Source organism: Schistocerca cancellata, chromosome 4 (assembly GCF_023864275.1).
Source record: "Schistocerca cancellata isolate TAMUIC-IGC-003103 chromosome 4, iqSchCanc2.1, whole genome shotgun sequence".
NCBI classification, from domain to species: Eukaryota; Metazoa; Arthropoda; class Insecta; order Orthoptera; family Acrididae; genus Schistocerca; species Schistocerca cancellata.
Window position 1 is genome coordinate 937,633,433 of NC_064629.1, and position 14,458 is coordinate 937,647,890.

The 14,458-nt window shown below is 37.6% G+C and overlaps 1 protein-coding gene across 1 annotated transcript in view; it reads left to right on the forward strand.

Moving 5' to 3' along the window:
• Positions 1-14,458, forward strand: part of LOC126185132 (src substrate cortactin-like) — a 158,592-nt gene that overhangs the window by 38,925 nt on the left and 105,209 nt on the right. Inside the window, exons 3-4 of the mRNA XM_049927959.1 lie at positions 3,504-3,623; positions 9,016-9,136. Coding sequence (XP_049783916.1) covers positions 3,504-3,623; positions 9,016-9,136 — 241 coding nt within the window. The remainder of the gene's footprint in view (positions 1-3,503; positions 3,624-9,015; positions 9,137-14,458) is intronic.

A 14,458-nucleotide genomic window follows, 5' to 3' on the forward strand; every position in this document is an offset into this window, starting at 1 on the left:
TTGTTTGATCCTGTATTGCGATCATGAATCCTTCCGTCTCACTGTATATATTGCCTTTCCTTAGCCATGTGTTGGATGCGTCTTGATCGATGTGTGGCTGTGTCAGATGATACGGGTGCTTGCCGTGTAGTGTTTTCTTTTTCCAATTTACTTTCTTTGTATCTGTTGATATTATGTGATCTAAAGGGTTGTAGAAGTGGTTATGAAATTGCAATGGTGTAGCTGATGTATTTATATGAGTGATTGCTTTGTGTATTTTGCTAGTTTCTGCTCGTTCTAGAAAGAATTTTCTTAAATTGTCTACCTGTCCATAATGTAGGTTTTTTATATCTATAAATCCCCTTCCACCTTCCTTTCTGCTTAATGTGAATCTTTCTGTTGCTGAATGTATGTGATGTATTCTATATTTGTGGCATTGTGATCGTGTAAGTGTATTGAGTGCTTCTAGGTCTGTGTCACTCCATTTCACTACTCCAAATGAGTAGGTCAATACTGGTATAGCATAAGTATTTATAGCTTTTGTCTTGTTTCTTGCTGTCAATTCTGTTTTCAGTATTTTTGTTAGTCTTTGTCTATATTTTTCTTTTAGTTCTTCTTTAATATTTGTATGATCTATTCCTATTTTTTGTCTGTATCCTAGGTATTTATAGGCATCTGTTTTTTCCATCGCTTCTATGCAGTCGCTGTGGTTATCCAATATGTAATCTTCTTGTTTAGTGTGTTTGCCCTTGACTATGCTATTTTTCTTACATTTGTCTGTTCCAAAAGCCATATTTATATCATTGCTGAATACTTCTGTTATCTTTAGTAATTGGTTGAGTTGTTGATTTGTTGCTGCCAGTAGTTTTAGATCATCCATGTATAGCAAATGTGTGATTTTGTGTGGATATGTTCCAGTAATATTGTATCCATAATTTGTATTATTTAGCATGTTGGATAGTGGGTTCAGAGCAAGACAGAACCAGAAAGGACTTAATGAGTCTCCTTGGTATATTCCACGCTTAATCTGTATTGGCTGTGATGTGATGCTATCTGCATTTGTTTGGATATTAAGTGTGGTTTTCCAGTTTTTCATTACTGTGTTTAGAAAGTGTATCAATTTAGGATCTACTTTGTATATTTCCAAAATCTGTAGTAACCATGAGTGGGGTACACTATCAAAGGCTTTTTGGTAATCAATGTATGCGTAGTGTAGGGACCTTTGTTTAGTTTTAGCTTGATATGTCACCTCTGTATCAATTATCAGTTGCTCTTTACATCCTCGTGCTCCTTTGCAGCAGCCTTTTTGTTCTTCATTTATAATTTTGTTCTGTGTTGTATGTGTCATTAATTTCTGTGTGATGACTGAAGTTAATATTTTGTATATTGTTGGTAGGCATGTTATGGGGCGATATTTAGCTGGGTTTGCTGTGTCTGCTTGATCTTTAGGTTTCAGATAGGTTATTCCATGTGCAAGTGTATCAGGGAATGTGTATGGGTCTGCAATGTAACTGTTAAATAACTTAGTTAGATGTGAATGTGTTGAGGTGAACTTCTTTAGCCAGTAATTTGCTATTTTATCATTTCCAGGGGCTTTCCAATTGTGTGTAGAATTAATTGCTCGGGTGACTTCATGTTGCAAAATTATCACTTCAGGCATTTGTGGTATCATCTTGTATGTGTCTGTTTCTGCTTGTATCCACCGTGCATGCCTGTTATGTTGTACCGGGTTTGACCATATGCTGCTCCAGAAGTGTTCCATGTCTGTTATGTTTGGTGGATTGTCTATTTTAATGTGTGTGTTATCCATTGTTTGGTAAAATCTCTTTTGGTTTGTGTTGAATGTTTGGTTTTGTTTCCTTCTATTTTCACTTTTTTTGTATCTTCTAAGTCGTTTGGCCAATGCTTGCAATTTCTGCTTTTTTTCATCTAATTGCTCTATTGCTTCTTGTTCTGAGATTTTACCTAACCTTTTTCGTTTTTTGTCTGATATTTCATTTCTTATAAATTGTGTTAGCTGTCCGATGTCTTTTCTCAGTTTTTCTATTCTGATCTGTAACCTGTGTTGCCATGCTGGTTTTGTGCGTTTCTTCTGTGTGTTGGTTTGTTCTGATCTCTGCCTAGTGTGTGTATTTAGTGTAGTGAGTGCTCCTATATAAACCAGTAGTTGTAACTCTTCCATAGTTGTGTTTTCATTTATTTTGTTGTGTATGATTGTGTTGATAGTTTTTATTGTTGTTTCGACTTGGGGGTTATTTGGCGGTCTATGCAAGAATGGTCTAATGTCTGTATTTGTGTCTTTGTATTCTATATATGTCAGCTGAAATTTCTCTTCTATATCTAACACGTGTGTCTCTTCGTGTTCTATTTGTGCTTGTTCTGGTGGCTGTCTTAAGATTTCGTTTTCCTCTGATTGTTTAATTGATGCGTGTTGGTCTTTGTTTGTTTGCTCTGGGATGTTTGAGTCCATTACTGTGTTTTCTTCTTCTTCTGATTGCACATTATTTTGTTCCAGTATTTGTTGTACTTGTTGTTTGATGTTTTCTAATTCTGACTGGGGTATCCTGTTATTTTTGATTATTACACGGATCTGATCAGCTAGTCGTTGTTCTGTTAAAAATTTTAATTCCGGGTATCTGGTAATAAATGTTGTGTATACTTGTGATCTGTATCCAGTTGTGTTGGTTCCTAGGTTTGTTGCTTGGTAATAACAGAACATGAGGTGTCGATTTACTTCATCTGACCATCTCATCCTCTGTCTTTGTTTTCCTTCTAGGGTGGTTGCAGGAAGCATATCCTGCAAAACACCTCTATTCGGATTTAAATCATTTTCCATGTGGCTAGCAGTGTCGTTACCATTGTGGGCGGGCATAGGGTTCAAGCGTCGTCCCCGACCATGACGGCGCTTGTCCGAGGCTTCTTTAGTTCTGTCCTGAACCAAGTAATCACACTAAAAGGGGGGTTAGCCCTATTAGTGGTTTGTTCTTTTCGTCGCCTTTTACGACTGGCAGAACATACCGGAGGCCTATTCTTTTCCCGGGCCTCCACGGGTTTTATTATTATTATTATTATTATTATTATTATTATTATTAAAATACATTTTGAGGGTTAAGTGTGTAGTGATACAGAAAATTTGGTCAGACAGTGCTGTGGACACCTTGTGCATTCTCCGAGTCCCAGAAAAATGAGTTGTTGAGTACTCTGATGAACAACACATTTTAGATAGTACACCCCTTCCAGAACAGTATTCATTATTCTGCCAGCTCTTCAGTGAACTAAATAGCTAAACTCGTTTGTTTCTATAAAGTAATTGCGCAGAGAGTTATCATATTCCAACCGTGTGCTGATATAATGTGGAAACAGTGTTCTTTGTACAATTAATAATTATCACATAAGCATCAGAATGTTGACGTTAATAGGATGCACATTACTCAGTAAGTAGTTGTTAAGTAATTAACTGACATTGATATGCAGTGTTTTAGCATTATTTATGCATTTATTTATTTATTTATTTATTATAACAGTATGAAAAAATTACGTGAAGAAACTGCAGAGGCAGATGCAGTCCTTAAACAAAGACAGTTGGAAGATGGACCCAAAGCAGCATTTGGCTATGGAGGGAAGTTTGGAGTGCAGAAAGACAGGTACTGTTACATACCAGCATGTAAAAGAAAAACAGACTGCAAATTTTTTTTCTGCTTTGATTCACCTTTCATTGGAAGCACCTTTTTTCCCCCCACTGGTACCAAATACAAGTTAAATTGGATGACATGAGTTTGGTAGAATCTTCCAATTTTGGGCTAATGTAAAAACAGATTCAGCTGCATGATCCATCCCTTTATTTTCCTCTGACTAGCCACAGCAGTCTTGTTTTGAGAACTGCATCATCAGATTCACATTCTCCAGACCATATTTATTTTGCTTGTTTTTTAAGTACTACCTGAAAAATTGATGACTATGCCAGAAACCCATTTATTCTTCAGTCCAGAGCTTGTTTTCTGGAACATAATTATTACTTACAACGCTGATAACTAGGTCAAAAATTGGTCTTATTTTGCAGTTTGTCATTATATTGCAGTGGGTTGTCACGGAAATGTAGACATCACAATAACAGCCCATCTCAATTACTGCCAATAGGAATTCCCAAATCTGATAGTGTAAAAGGGTCTTCTTCGCCAGTAGTGCTCAGTGACAGAAAGCAAGTGCCTGTTTGCAGCAAAATCCCACGTACATGTTCATTTCAACATGTTTTCATCCATCTCACGACCTTGCATAACCAACTCATCCTGCTTTTGTAAATATATTTGTTCTGTTGATGAAGTGAAGGACTCTTTGGGTGGAACAAGTGGAAAAGGTGGTGGGGGGGGGGGGGGGGGCAATAAGTGCAATGATACAAAAATTTTGTAAGTATGATTTCATTCTCATCTTCTCACTGAATGGAAATGCTGATGTAACCGGAGGAATTTCACTGTATGCATCACAAATTTTACTACCTGAGATGGAACTAATAATCGACATCTGTGACTTATAGTTGAAAATGTGTAGATATGTTTTTGAGTGTTCAGTCGGAGTTTCTTAGATTGGATCCTACAGTCTGGCCATGCAAAGCCTGTGCACTGGGTGATGACTGCAGCACTGTGCTGTTTTGTGCTTTTGAAGAGAAATTCTGATGGAACTATTTGTGGACTTAGGGCATACAAAAAATGCAGTAGTAAATATAACTGTTTACAGTCCAGGATACATGAGAGTGTGGTATAAAGATATCTGGCCACACTGCATCTCAAGTGGTTAAAAAATCCAGCAGTACTGTCTTTCCCAGCACACAGTTTGTGTGCTCAAGCTGTAAACATCTAACCATATCATCATCATCATCATCATCATCATCATCGGTATCAGGGAAACTAAAGAGATTGAAGAGAGGTACACTCCAAAACCAGTAATACAGCAATAGCAGAGTTATAAATACAAATCCACAGGTAAGTTCCAGACCACAGCTGTGTTAGCTATACAGTGTATGATACTTGAATTGGATAAAGTATGAGTAGAAACAGATACCAAGTGCCTGAATCCACTTGCACATATGCTTATATGCAGAGGTGGTTGAACAGCTCTATCCAGATTATTTGGATCCACGCATTTGGCCTAGGGATCCCTCAAAACTCTTTTGCATTCTTTTCACCATGTTTGTCTAATGCAGATACTAACATTAGTTGATGTCTGCAGTTTCCAACTGGTGTGCAAGGTTCATCATACAGCTAGATGCAGATCTTATGACGTTTCACATTTGACAATGATTTTTGCTTGTATTTGTAGAAATATATGTGGTTTTTTCTAATGGTTGGTACATAGGGTTGCAGCATAACTTAATCTGTCTCAGGCTTAATGACAGTGGTCATTTGGTTCTGAATAAAGTGGAAGATTGGAACCCAGTTGTCAATGTTTCTGTGGGAGAGTTTAGGTGTGACTATCTAAACCTACACTATTCAGTTTAGTGCTGTAATCTCTCATTATTACTAGAGAGTAATTGATATGCTTGCGGCTGAGTTTGTGAACCTCCAATGTGCACAAACGAGTGACACACTGAAGTCTAGAATAAAGTAAAAACAGAGTATTCTGTAGTATTAATCATCACCACCATCGTCATCAATGTATAAAAATGTCAAAAATAGTTTGAAGCTGAAATTAATCCTCCCCAATGTCTTATTCTTTGTTGTTTCCTTCAGTTCTTGGTTAAGATATTCTTTTACTTTGATCCATCATGCCATATCTTCTTCTGCCTATTGCTTTGTTTTCCTTCTATCTTCCACATCTACATCGATGCTCCGCAATCCACCTTATGGTGAATGCCAGAGGGTACCCCGTACCACTATTAGTCATTTCATTTCCTGTTCCACTCACAAATAGAATGAGGGAAAAACGACTGCCTATATACCTCTGTATGAGCCCTAATTTCTCATATCTTATCTTTGTGGTCCTTGTGCAGAATGTATTTTGGAGGCAACAGAATCATTCTGCAGTAGCTTCAAATGCCGGTTCTCTAAATTTTCTCAAGAGTGTCAATTTTCTCAAGAATGTTGCCTTTCCTCCAGGAATTCCAATGTGAGTTCCCAAAGCATCTCCATAACACTTGCGTGCTGTTCGAACCTAGCAGTAACATATCTAGCAGCTTGCCACTGAATTGCGTCAATGTCTTTCTTCAATATGACGTGGCATGGATCCCAAACACTTGAGCAGTACTCAAGAAGAGGTCACACTAGCATCCTATACGTGATCTCCTTTACAGATGAGCCCCACTTTCCTAGGATTCTCCCAGTAAACCAAAGTTGACCATTCACCTTTCCTACCACAATCATCAGTCTTCCCTTCGATGAAAATTTTATGCAAATAGTTTTTCTTTAAAACATGCCCAGCACAGTTTGCTTTCCTGTTTTTAATGTTTTTCTGGATGGTACTTGTATCTCTAGTTCTCACAGTCAATTCATCATTCCTTTCTTTGTCTGCCCATTTACTTTTACCCATTTGTCTCCATTGTCATGTTTCGAGGCTTTCTTCCCTATCATCTATATTTCAGAGTAATATGTAACTACACTTCACACGGGCATTTGTCTCGACAAATCTTTTTCTTTGAGCAATTCCTGTTGGTGTTATTTTAGTATTCCTTGTATTTTTCTAAAGACTTCTTATTTGTGGATATCTATTTTCTTATTTCTGTGGTACATTTCCATCAATAATAAACATGTTTTCTATGCAAGTGCTATTTTGATTAAATTTTTGTGGGTGACGTGGATAAACATTCCAGATTTTCCTCCTTGTTTTTCTTATTGTCTCCATCATTTTCTGATCATCATCATTTTCTGTAAGAACTACTTAATCATCAGTAGGTTTATCATTTTTCATTCCATGTCTTTCTCCTTGTGTTCTGTCTGTAATATTAAAGGCTTTTTCCACAAGTCTATAACCATAGGCTATAAGCAGGGATGCAAACATGTAAAAACATTGTCTCATATCTCTTCTAACATCTGATTGCTTTTCTGCCTTGTGAAATCTCACAAGTACTTTCTGTTTTAGCTGTGAACCCCCTCATGTCTTGCAAAGTTTGTTTTTATGATCGGAAATGTCTTACTCGACACACCTTTGACCACAGGAAAATGGTGCATAGAGCCACTAGTATACTGTGTTAAAGGAAATTTGTTTTTTCCATACAGTTCACTAGAGTACATTGTGTGTCCAATCATAAATGGGACAATGTGGCCTGTGTACACTGTTCAATCTGTCAACATGCCTCAAAAAGTAGTTCAAATATAGACTGTCCCCACAATGTCACTTTACGGCAAGAAAGGTTCTCAGCATGAAACCTGCCAATGGAATTGGCATACACCATGGCAACATTTGAACATTCAACCACAGTGCTGAGACACAAAACATTGAAAATCTGCCTTGTAGTGGTCACCCTCGGCCAACAACTCCAGCTGATGAGTGCTGCCTAAAAATTATGACTCCTAAGTACCGCAAGAAAAATGTAGTAGAACTGTGCACTACGTTTTTGGAGGCAAATGGCATGGATGTGTCGACCCAGACAGTACGCAACCATCTTCTTGGGATCAGTTTGTCCATTATGAACAATAGTACAAGAAGCTGCAAAAATCAGATATAACATACAAATAAAATTTGTAGGTTTTCGATCATATTGTTTCATTTACTGCCTTTCCCCTTATACTTGAGTCTTAATAACAAACTTAACAACCTCCTCTTCAAGGCTTTTTTTTTCATCTGAGTGAAGTGGTATTCCTTTGGAGAAAGCAACCAATAATTTTTCTGTGAAATGTTATTTACCATCATTTCTGTTCTACATCATCAAAAATATTTTTAAGCTGACATACTGTTTAAAGATATAATTATGTTCTCATAATCATTCCCCATGGCCCCATGCAGAAGATAATTATTTCAAATGCTTAAATTGCTTACCACCAGTTTTGAACTTGTAGTTATTTTCACATACATTACAAGTACAAGGGTAATCCCAAGAGTAAGGTCTCCTATTTTTTTATATGTACATAGACCTGTTTATTTCTACAATGGTTTACATCAGTTTACAGCTTGAACATTTAGCTATTTTTCGACATAATCACCATTTCTGTCGATGCATTTTTGTAGACGCTGTGGCAGTTTTTGTATGGCCATGTCATACCAACTTGCCGCCATGCTGTTCAGAAAGTTATGAACCTCTTCTTTCATCTTGTCGTCGGAGCTGAATCGCTTTCTGGCCAAATGTTCTTTTAACCTAGAGAACAAGTGATAGTCACTGGGTGCCAATTCTGGACTATAGGGTGGGTGGGTGATTATGCTCCACTGAAACTGTTGCAGGAGAGCAACGGTTTGCCAAGCGATGTGTGGGTGAGCATTGTCATGGAGAATGTGTACGCCCTTGCTCAAAATTTCTCTTCTCTGGTTCTGAATTGCCCGTTTGACTTTTTTCAGAGTCTCTCAGTACCGGTACCTGTCAGTGTTAATTGTGGTCCCAGTGATTCAGCTCCAACAATGAGGTGAAAGAAGAGGTTCATAACTTTCTGAACAGCATGGCGGCAAGCTGGTATGACATGGCCATATAAAAACTGCCACAGTGTTTTCAAAAATGCATTGACAGAATGGTGATTATGTCGAAAAATAGCTAAATGTTCAAGCTGTAAACTGATGTAAACCATTGTAGAAATAAACAGGTATATGTACTTGTGAAAAATAGGAGACCTTACTTTTGGGATTACCCTCATACTATTGTCTCTATATTGTTCTCAACATAAAATTTGGTTTTCATGGCACACAGTTGATAGCCGAGTATTTGTAACACAGTGTGTGTCACTGACACTCAAGAAACTGAATAGAGCTTCCAGTTATCTCATTATATATTGACAGCTAGTGCACAGAATTGGATCAAAATGCATGTAGTTACTATAAACTCACAAAAATTATGCAGGATTTGTGCAACAGTGATTTCAGTCTCACAAATCAGTGTGCTGTTAATTCTTTTTTGTTTTATAGGATGGATCAGTGTGCTGTTGGACATGACTATGTTGCAAAAGTAGAGAAGCACGTGTCCCAGAAGGATTACAGTGCAGGCTTTGGGGGCAAATTTGGAGTGCAGAAGGATCGGATTGACAAGGTGAGTTTGTATATTTGCACCAATTGTAATTTTGCCTTCGTCTCCTCAAAAGTGGCTTTGAATCAAATAGTATGCCTGTGGAATATCACATCTGTGTAACTGGATTTGTGCTTACGAGTGAGAAAGGGCACAGTATGTAGTAATTGACTGAAGTTCATGAGGTGAAACCAAAGTTTACCTGGTATTCCCCCAGGAAGTGTGATAGGCCATTTACTGTTCTTGATCTACATAAATGATTTAAAAGATAATCTGAGCAATCCTCATAGATTGTTTACAAGTAATACAGTTACTTACTGGCTAGTGAAGTCAATAGAAGATAAAAATAAATTACAAAATATTTCAGACAAGATATCTGAATGATATGTAAAGTACAAGGCGTACAACTTTGCTTCCGCCATTTGCCGATAGGTGATGACAATGGTAAGTAGCGGTCGAAAGAAACATATCACAGACATCAGGCAGTTAGCTTGGACCTCAGTCAACATAACCTCATTCAAACATTAGTTGATTTGTGTCAAAGTTGTTCTTGATTGAAAATGTCAGTTTACGAGCCTAATTCTCATCATTTGCGGGAGATGTTACTATTTTGTTTCAATATGAAGAAAACACTGGCTGAGTCTCATCAAATGCTCCCAAGTACGTATGGTAAGGATGCTATTAGTGAAAAAAAGTGTCGTGAGTGGTTTCAACGCTTCAAGAACGGTGATTTTAATGTCATAGACCGGCATAGTGATGGGAAGAGAGAACGTTTTCAAAGGTGCAGAATTGGGGACATTGTTGAGTGAAGACTTGCATGATTCTGAAAGAAGGAACTTGGGTCCCTTGTTAGCTGAAACCAAGAGAGATTGAACGGCATTTGTGTGTTTGTAAACAGTTGCTTCAGAGACAAAAAGGGAAGGGATTTCTGCATCACTTTGTGACTGGGGATGAAAAATGGGTTCATTACGGTAACCCTAAATGCAAAAAATCATGGGGATATCTCGGCCATGCTTCCATGTTGACGGCCAAACCGAATATTCACGGTTCCAAGATCATGCTTTGCATTTGGTGGGATCAGCTTGGCGTCGTGAACTATGTGAACTATGAGGTGTTAAAACCAAGTGAAACAATCACAGGTGCTCGTTATCGAATGCAATTAATGCATTTGAGCAGAGCATTAAAAGACAAACAGCCGCAATACAGCTAGAGGCACGATAAAGTGATTTTGCAGCATGACAACACTCGACCCCACGTTGCGAAAGAGGTCAAAACGTACTTGGAAATGTTAAAATGGGAAGTCCTACCCCACCCGCCGTATTCTCCAGACATTACTCCCTCTGACTATCACCTGTTTAGATCAATGGGGCATGGCCTGGCTGACCAACACTTCAGATCTCATGAAGAAGTCACAAATTGGATCGATTCGTGGATCGCTTCAGAAGCTGAACAATTTTTTTGACATTAGATTTGTACACTACCCGAAAGGTAGGAGAAAGTAGTGGCCAGCGATGGAAAATACTTTGAATGATATGTGTGTAACCAGTTTGTTTCATTAAAGCCTCAAATGTTTGGGAAAAAATGGCGGAAGCAAAGTTGTACACCTTTTAACTACTAAGAGAATTCCATTGAATTTCTATTATATGATAAAGAACACAAATTTAGAGGTTGTCAATATTAAATATGTTGGGATTACTGATAGGAATGACTTAAATGGGGATGAACATGCCGAAAATGTAGGGAAGGCAAACTGTATTTTATTAGCAGATCACTCAAAAGGTGCCACAAAGCCACCATGCTTGTCCGTCCTATTCAAGAGTATTTCTGTGGGTTATGAGATCCTTACCAGATGGGACTGGGAGAGGACATTGGTCCAAAAAAAGGGGAACTTGTTCTGTGTTGTCACAAAATGGGTGGGGGTGAGTGTCACAGACTGATAAGCAAGTTTGGGTGGCATTCATTGAAACAAAGATGTTTTACATTAGAGCAAAATCTCATCACAAAATTTCAGTTAACAACTTTCTCCTCTGGCTCCCAATATACCTTGTTACTCCCCACTTACATAAGGAGGAATGATGATCATGATAAAATAAGAGAAATCAGAACTTACACAGAAACATTTAGATATTTGTGTCTCCCATATACTATTCCAGAGGGAATGGTAGAGATTTCCTTTGAAACTGATGTTATGCTCTGTCCACTAAGCATGTCCTGGTATATGATTGTGTAGAAAAGTCACCTAATTTTTACTGTTAAAAAAGGACTGAAATGAGCTAAATGTCCTACCCATAATTCCATAATATTTTAATTTATTTAGAAGTTTACCATATTCTTTGCAACCATCCAATCTGTGTGCATTAGAGTTCATACGTCTCTTGCCGCTGACAACATTTCGAGAGTCAGATAAATGGTTCTACTTAAGCAGATTAGTGTGTACTTCACATTTCTTTCTTAATAGCTGAAAACATAAAGTCTCACGATATGATAACCTATTACCAACCTTTTCCTCACTATCTGATGAAAATATTGTCTATTGCTGTGATGCTAATGGTGTAATTTCACTAAGGGGTAGTAGTTATATTTTGTCCCTCGATCCCAGTACCACACAGATGAGCTGGTCATACGTTTTTGTAAATTTATTTGTTTATTTGCTGTCCATATAACAATCAGTTTTTGGACATTGTCATAGATTTTAGATCACATATACAAAGGTTTAGTTAACATACGTAAGTGCACACATTGATATAAATAGTGAAGGTCATATTATAATTTTTTGTTGCAAAAACAAACTTATGCCATGTACACTGTTTTACAAAGGGCTATTTCAACTTGAAATCTTCTGTTGAATAACAGCTTTTCTCTATTAATAAAAGCTTAAGTTCATTCTATGAAGTGTTTAAATTAGCTGTCATGAGGTCAGATTGAAATCTGTTATAAAAGATGGTTCCTATTGTATGTAGATTATGGTCTGCAGCCTTTGTTTTACTTGCAATCCTGTGAAAATTTTCCCTTCCCCATGGATCGTACCTATGTACATTATTGTTTGTTACATTATATTCTGGATTTTGTTTCACAAACATTATTACCTGCGGGATATGTGTAGACTATATGGTCAGTATTTTATATTTTGTGCAGATTTCTGTACAAGGCTCTTCCCTGTTTACCTCAGCTACCACTCTTACTGTCTTTTTTTTTTTAGTCTGAAGAGCCTGTATGTATAGACAGCTGGTGCCCCTCCCCGTGTCTCAATACAATCTTGAAGATGTGGATGTGTCGCTCCAAAATATATTTGTCTCAAGCTACCTTGGTCCAGGAAGGCTGAGACCCTTTTCAGTAGATACGTATTTGAACTGAATTCCTTACAAATATGGTATATATGTTCTTTCCATGACAGGTGTTCATCAACAATTATACCCAAAAACTTGTGGTTTTTGTGTAGCTAAGGACCAATGGGATTGCAAGTAGAGTTCTATTTATATTCTGACTATAGCTAAGCATAAATTGTGTTGTCACTGTCTTCTCTTTATTTATGAGTAGCTGATTTGCAATAAGATAACTTGACAGAAAATTACAGTTGATTTCACTACTGTTTGTAGTAGTTTGCATATCACGGCCCCAGCTGACAAAAGATGTGTAATCGGCATAGCTTACAACCTTGCAGTTGTGGGGTTCAATTAAATTGTTAATGTACACAAGAAACAGAAAAGGCCTCAATATACTTACTCCGTCACACCAAATCGAGGTATCTTGTGGGTTGATTTCGTTGTTACCAGCTGTTAATTCCTTTTATAAGTTAGCTTCACACACTGGTTCCTGTCTTTCAAATAGGAGGTAAGGAGTTGTAAGGCTACCTCTCTCATCCAAATGCTTCTAAGTTATGCCATAGAATTTTATGATTCGTAGTACCAAAAGCTGTACTCGTATCCAGGAAGGTGCATATCGCCTTGTCTCCTTCGTCTACCTTGTTTAATATTTCGTGTATAGAGGTTACTACTCCCACTACAGTAGATCTTCCTTTTCTAAAACCGTGTTGTAGATTGCTAAATAGATTGTTTCATAAAATATGCCTCAAATTGATTTAATATTACAATATTGGCCTATAGTCTTTCATATCAGCTTTTATTCCCTTTTTGTACACCGGTAGGATTTCAGTGATTTTCAAAAGATCAGAGAATTCTCCATGGCAGAGGGATATATTTATTAAGTGTGTTAGAGGCTTCACTAATTCTCCTCTGCATTCCTTTAGCAGCTCAGGTGAAATGTCATCCCATCCACAACACCATTTAGCTTGAAATTTTGAAATGATTGCTGTTTTACTAACATTGGCTGAGTTCCTTATTTGATAGGCATGTATCTGAGCTATAAGGTTAGTCAAGGAATCTCTGTATTTTTTCTGAGCAGTTTACATTTTGTCAAATAGTATCGTAATTTAGTATCTCTAAAGATTATGTAACAGTCTTTCATGTACTCTCTCAGGTCACTGATTTCTGGAGGTAAATTCTCAGCTTTGTAATAATAGCTTTGTTTACTTGTTTTGCTTAAGGACGTGTTTAATTTAAAGTTTTATTGAATAATTTATAGACATTGTTTCCATTATCGTCCACATTTGTTGCATTGTAATTGCTTCCCATTTTTCATTGCCTAATGCCCTCTTAAGTTTACTATAGTTAAATTTTCTTTCATACATAGACATATCACTTATAGTTATATCTACATTCCCTACATCAATTTCCATAGTAAGGGCTCTGTGATCAGATATATCATTTTCTATGTTGGTTATGTTTATGTTCTCCTTTGTTATGTTTGTGTGAATGTGATCAATGCATGTGAGCCGTGTTGCAGCTCACGTTGGTGCCAGTGATAGGTTGGCATCGTGTAATAGGGATAGTGATGTCTCATTTTCTTCTTGTGTTTACTGACACCACTACGTTTGCAAGCGTTGTCAGTCCATGAGTGGCAGCAGCAGTTATTGATAGTACAGTGGTATTATTTTTGGAGGGATGTGAAGTGTTTTCTGGGTCAGAGGGTGTCAGGGAGTTCGGTTGGGACAGAGCACAGTGAGGTCTGGCAGCACGAAGACGTGCCAGATCGAGGGGCTGTAGTTGCGAGGGCTGCAATCTCGTTGTCCACCGGACCCAGGACGTTTGAGTTGAGTGAACATTAACCCAGGTGTGAAACCTCCACTATTTTGAGATCACACTGTTTGTTCAGCCGTTGCTGCTCGCAGGGTCGCTGAGATGAAGAGCGACGAGTGGAGTGTTTGGAGTTGGCGAAATTAATTAGCTGTCCTCCACTTCTTATTATTAATCATTGAATTCCTTGTGTTATTATGGGTGGAGCTCAACC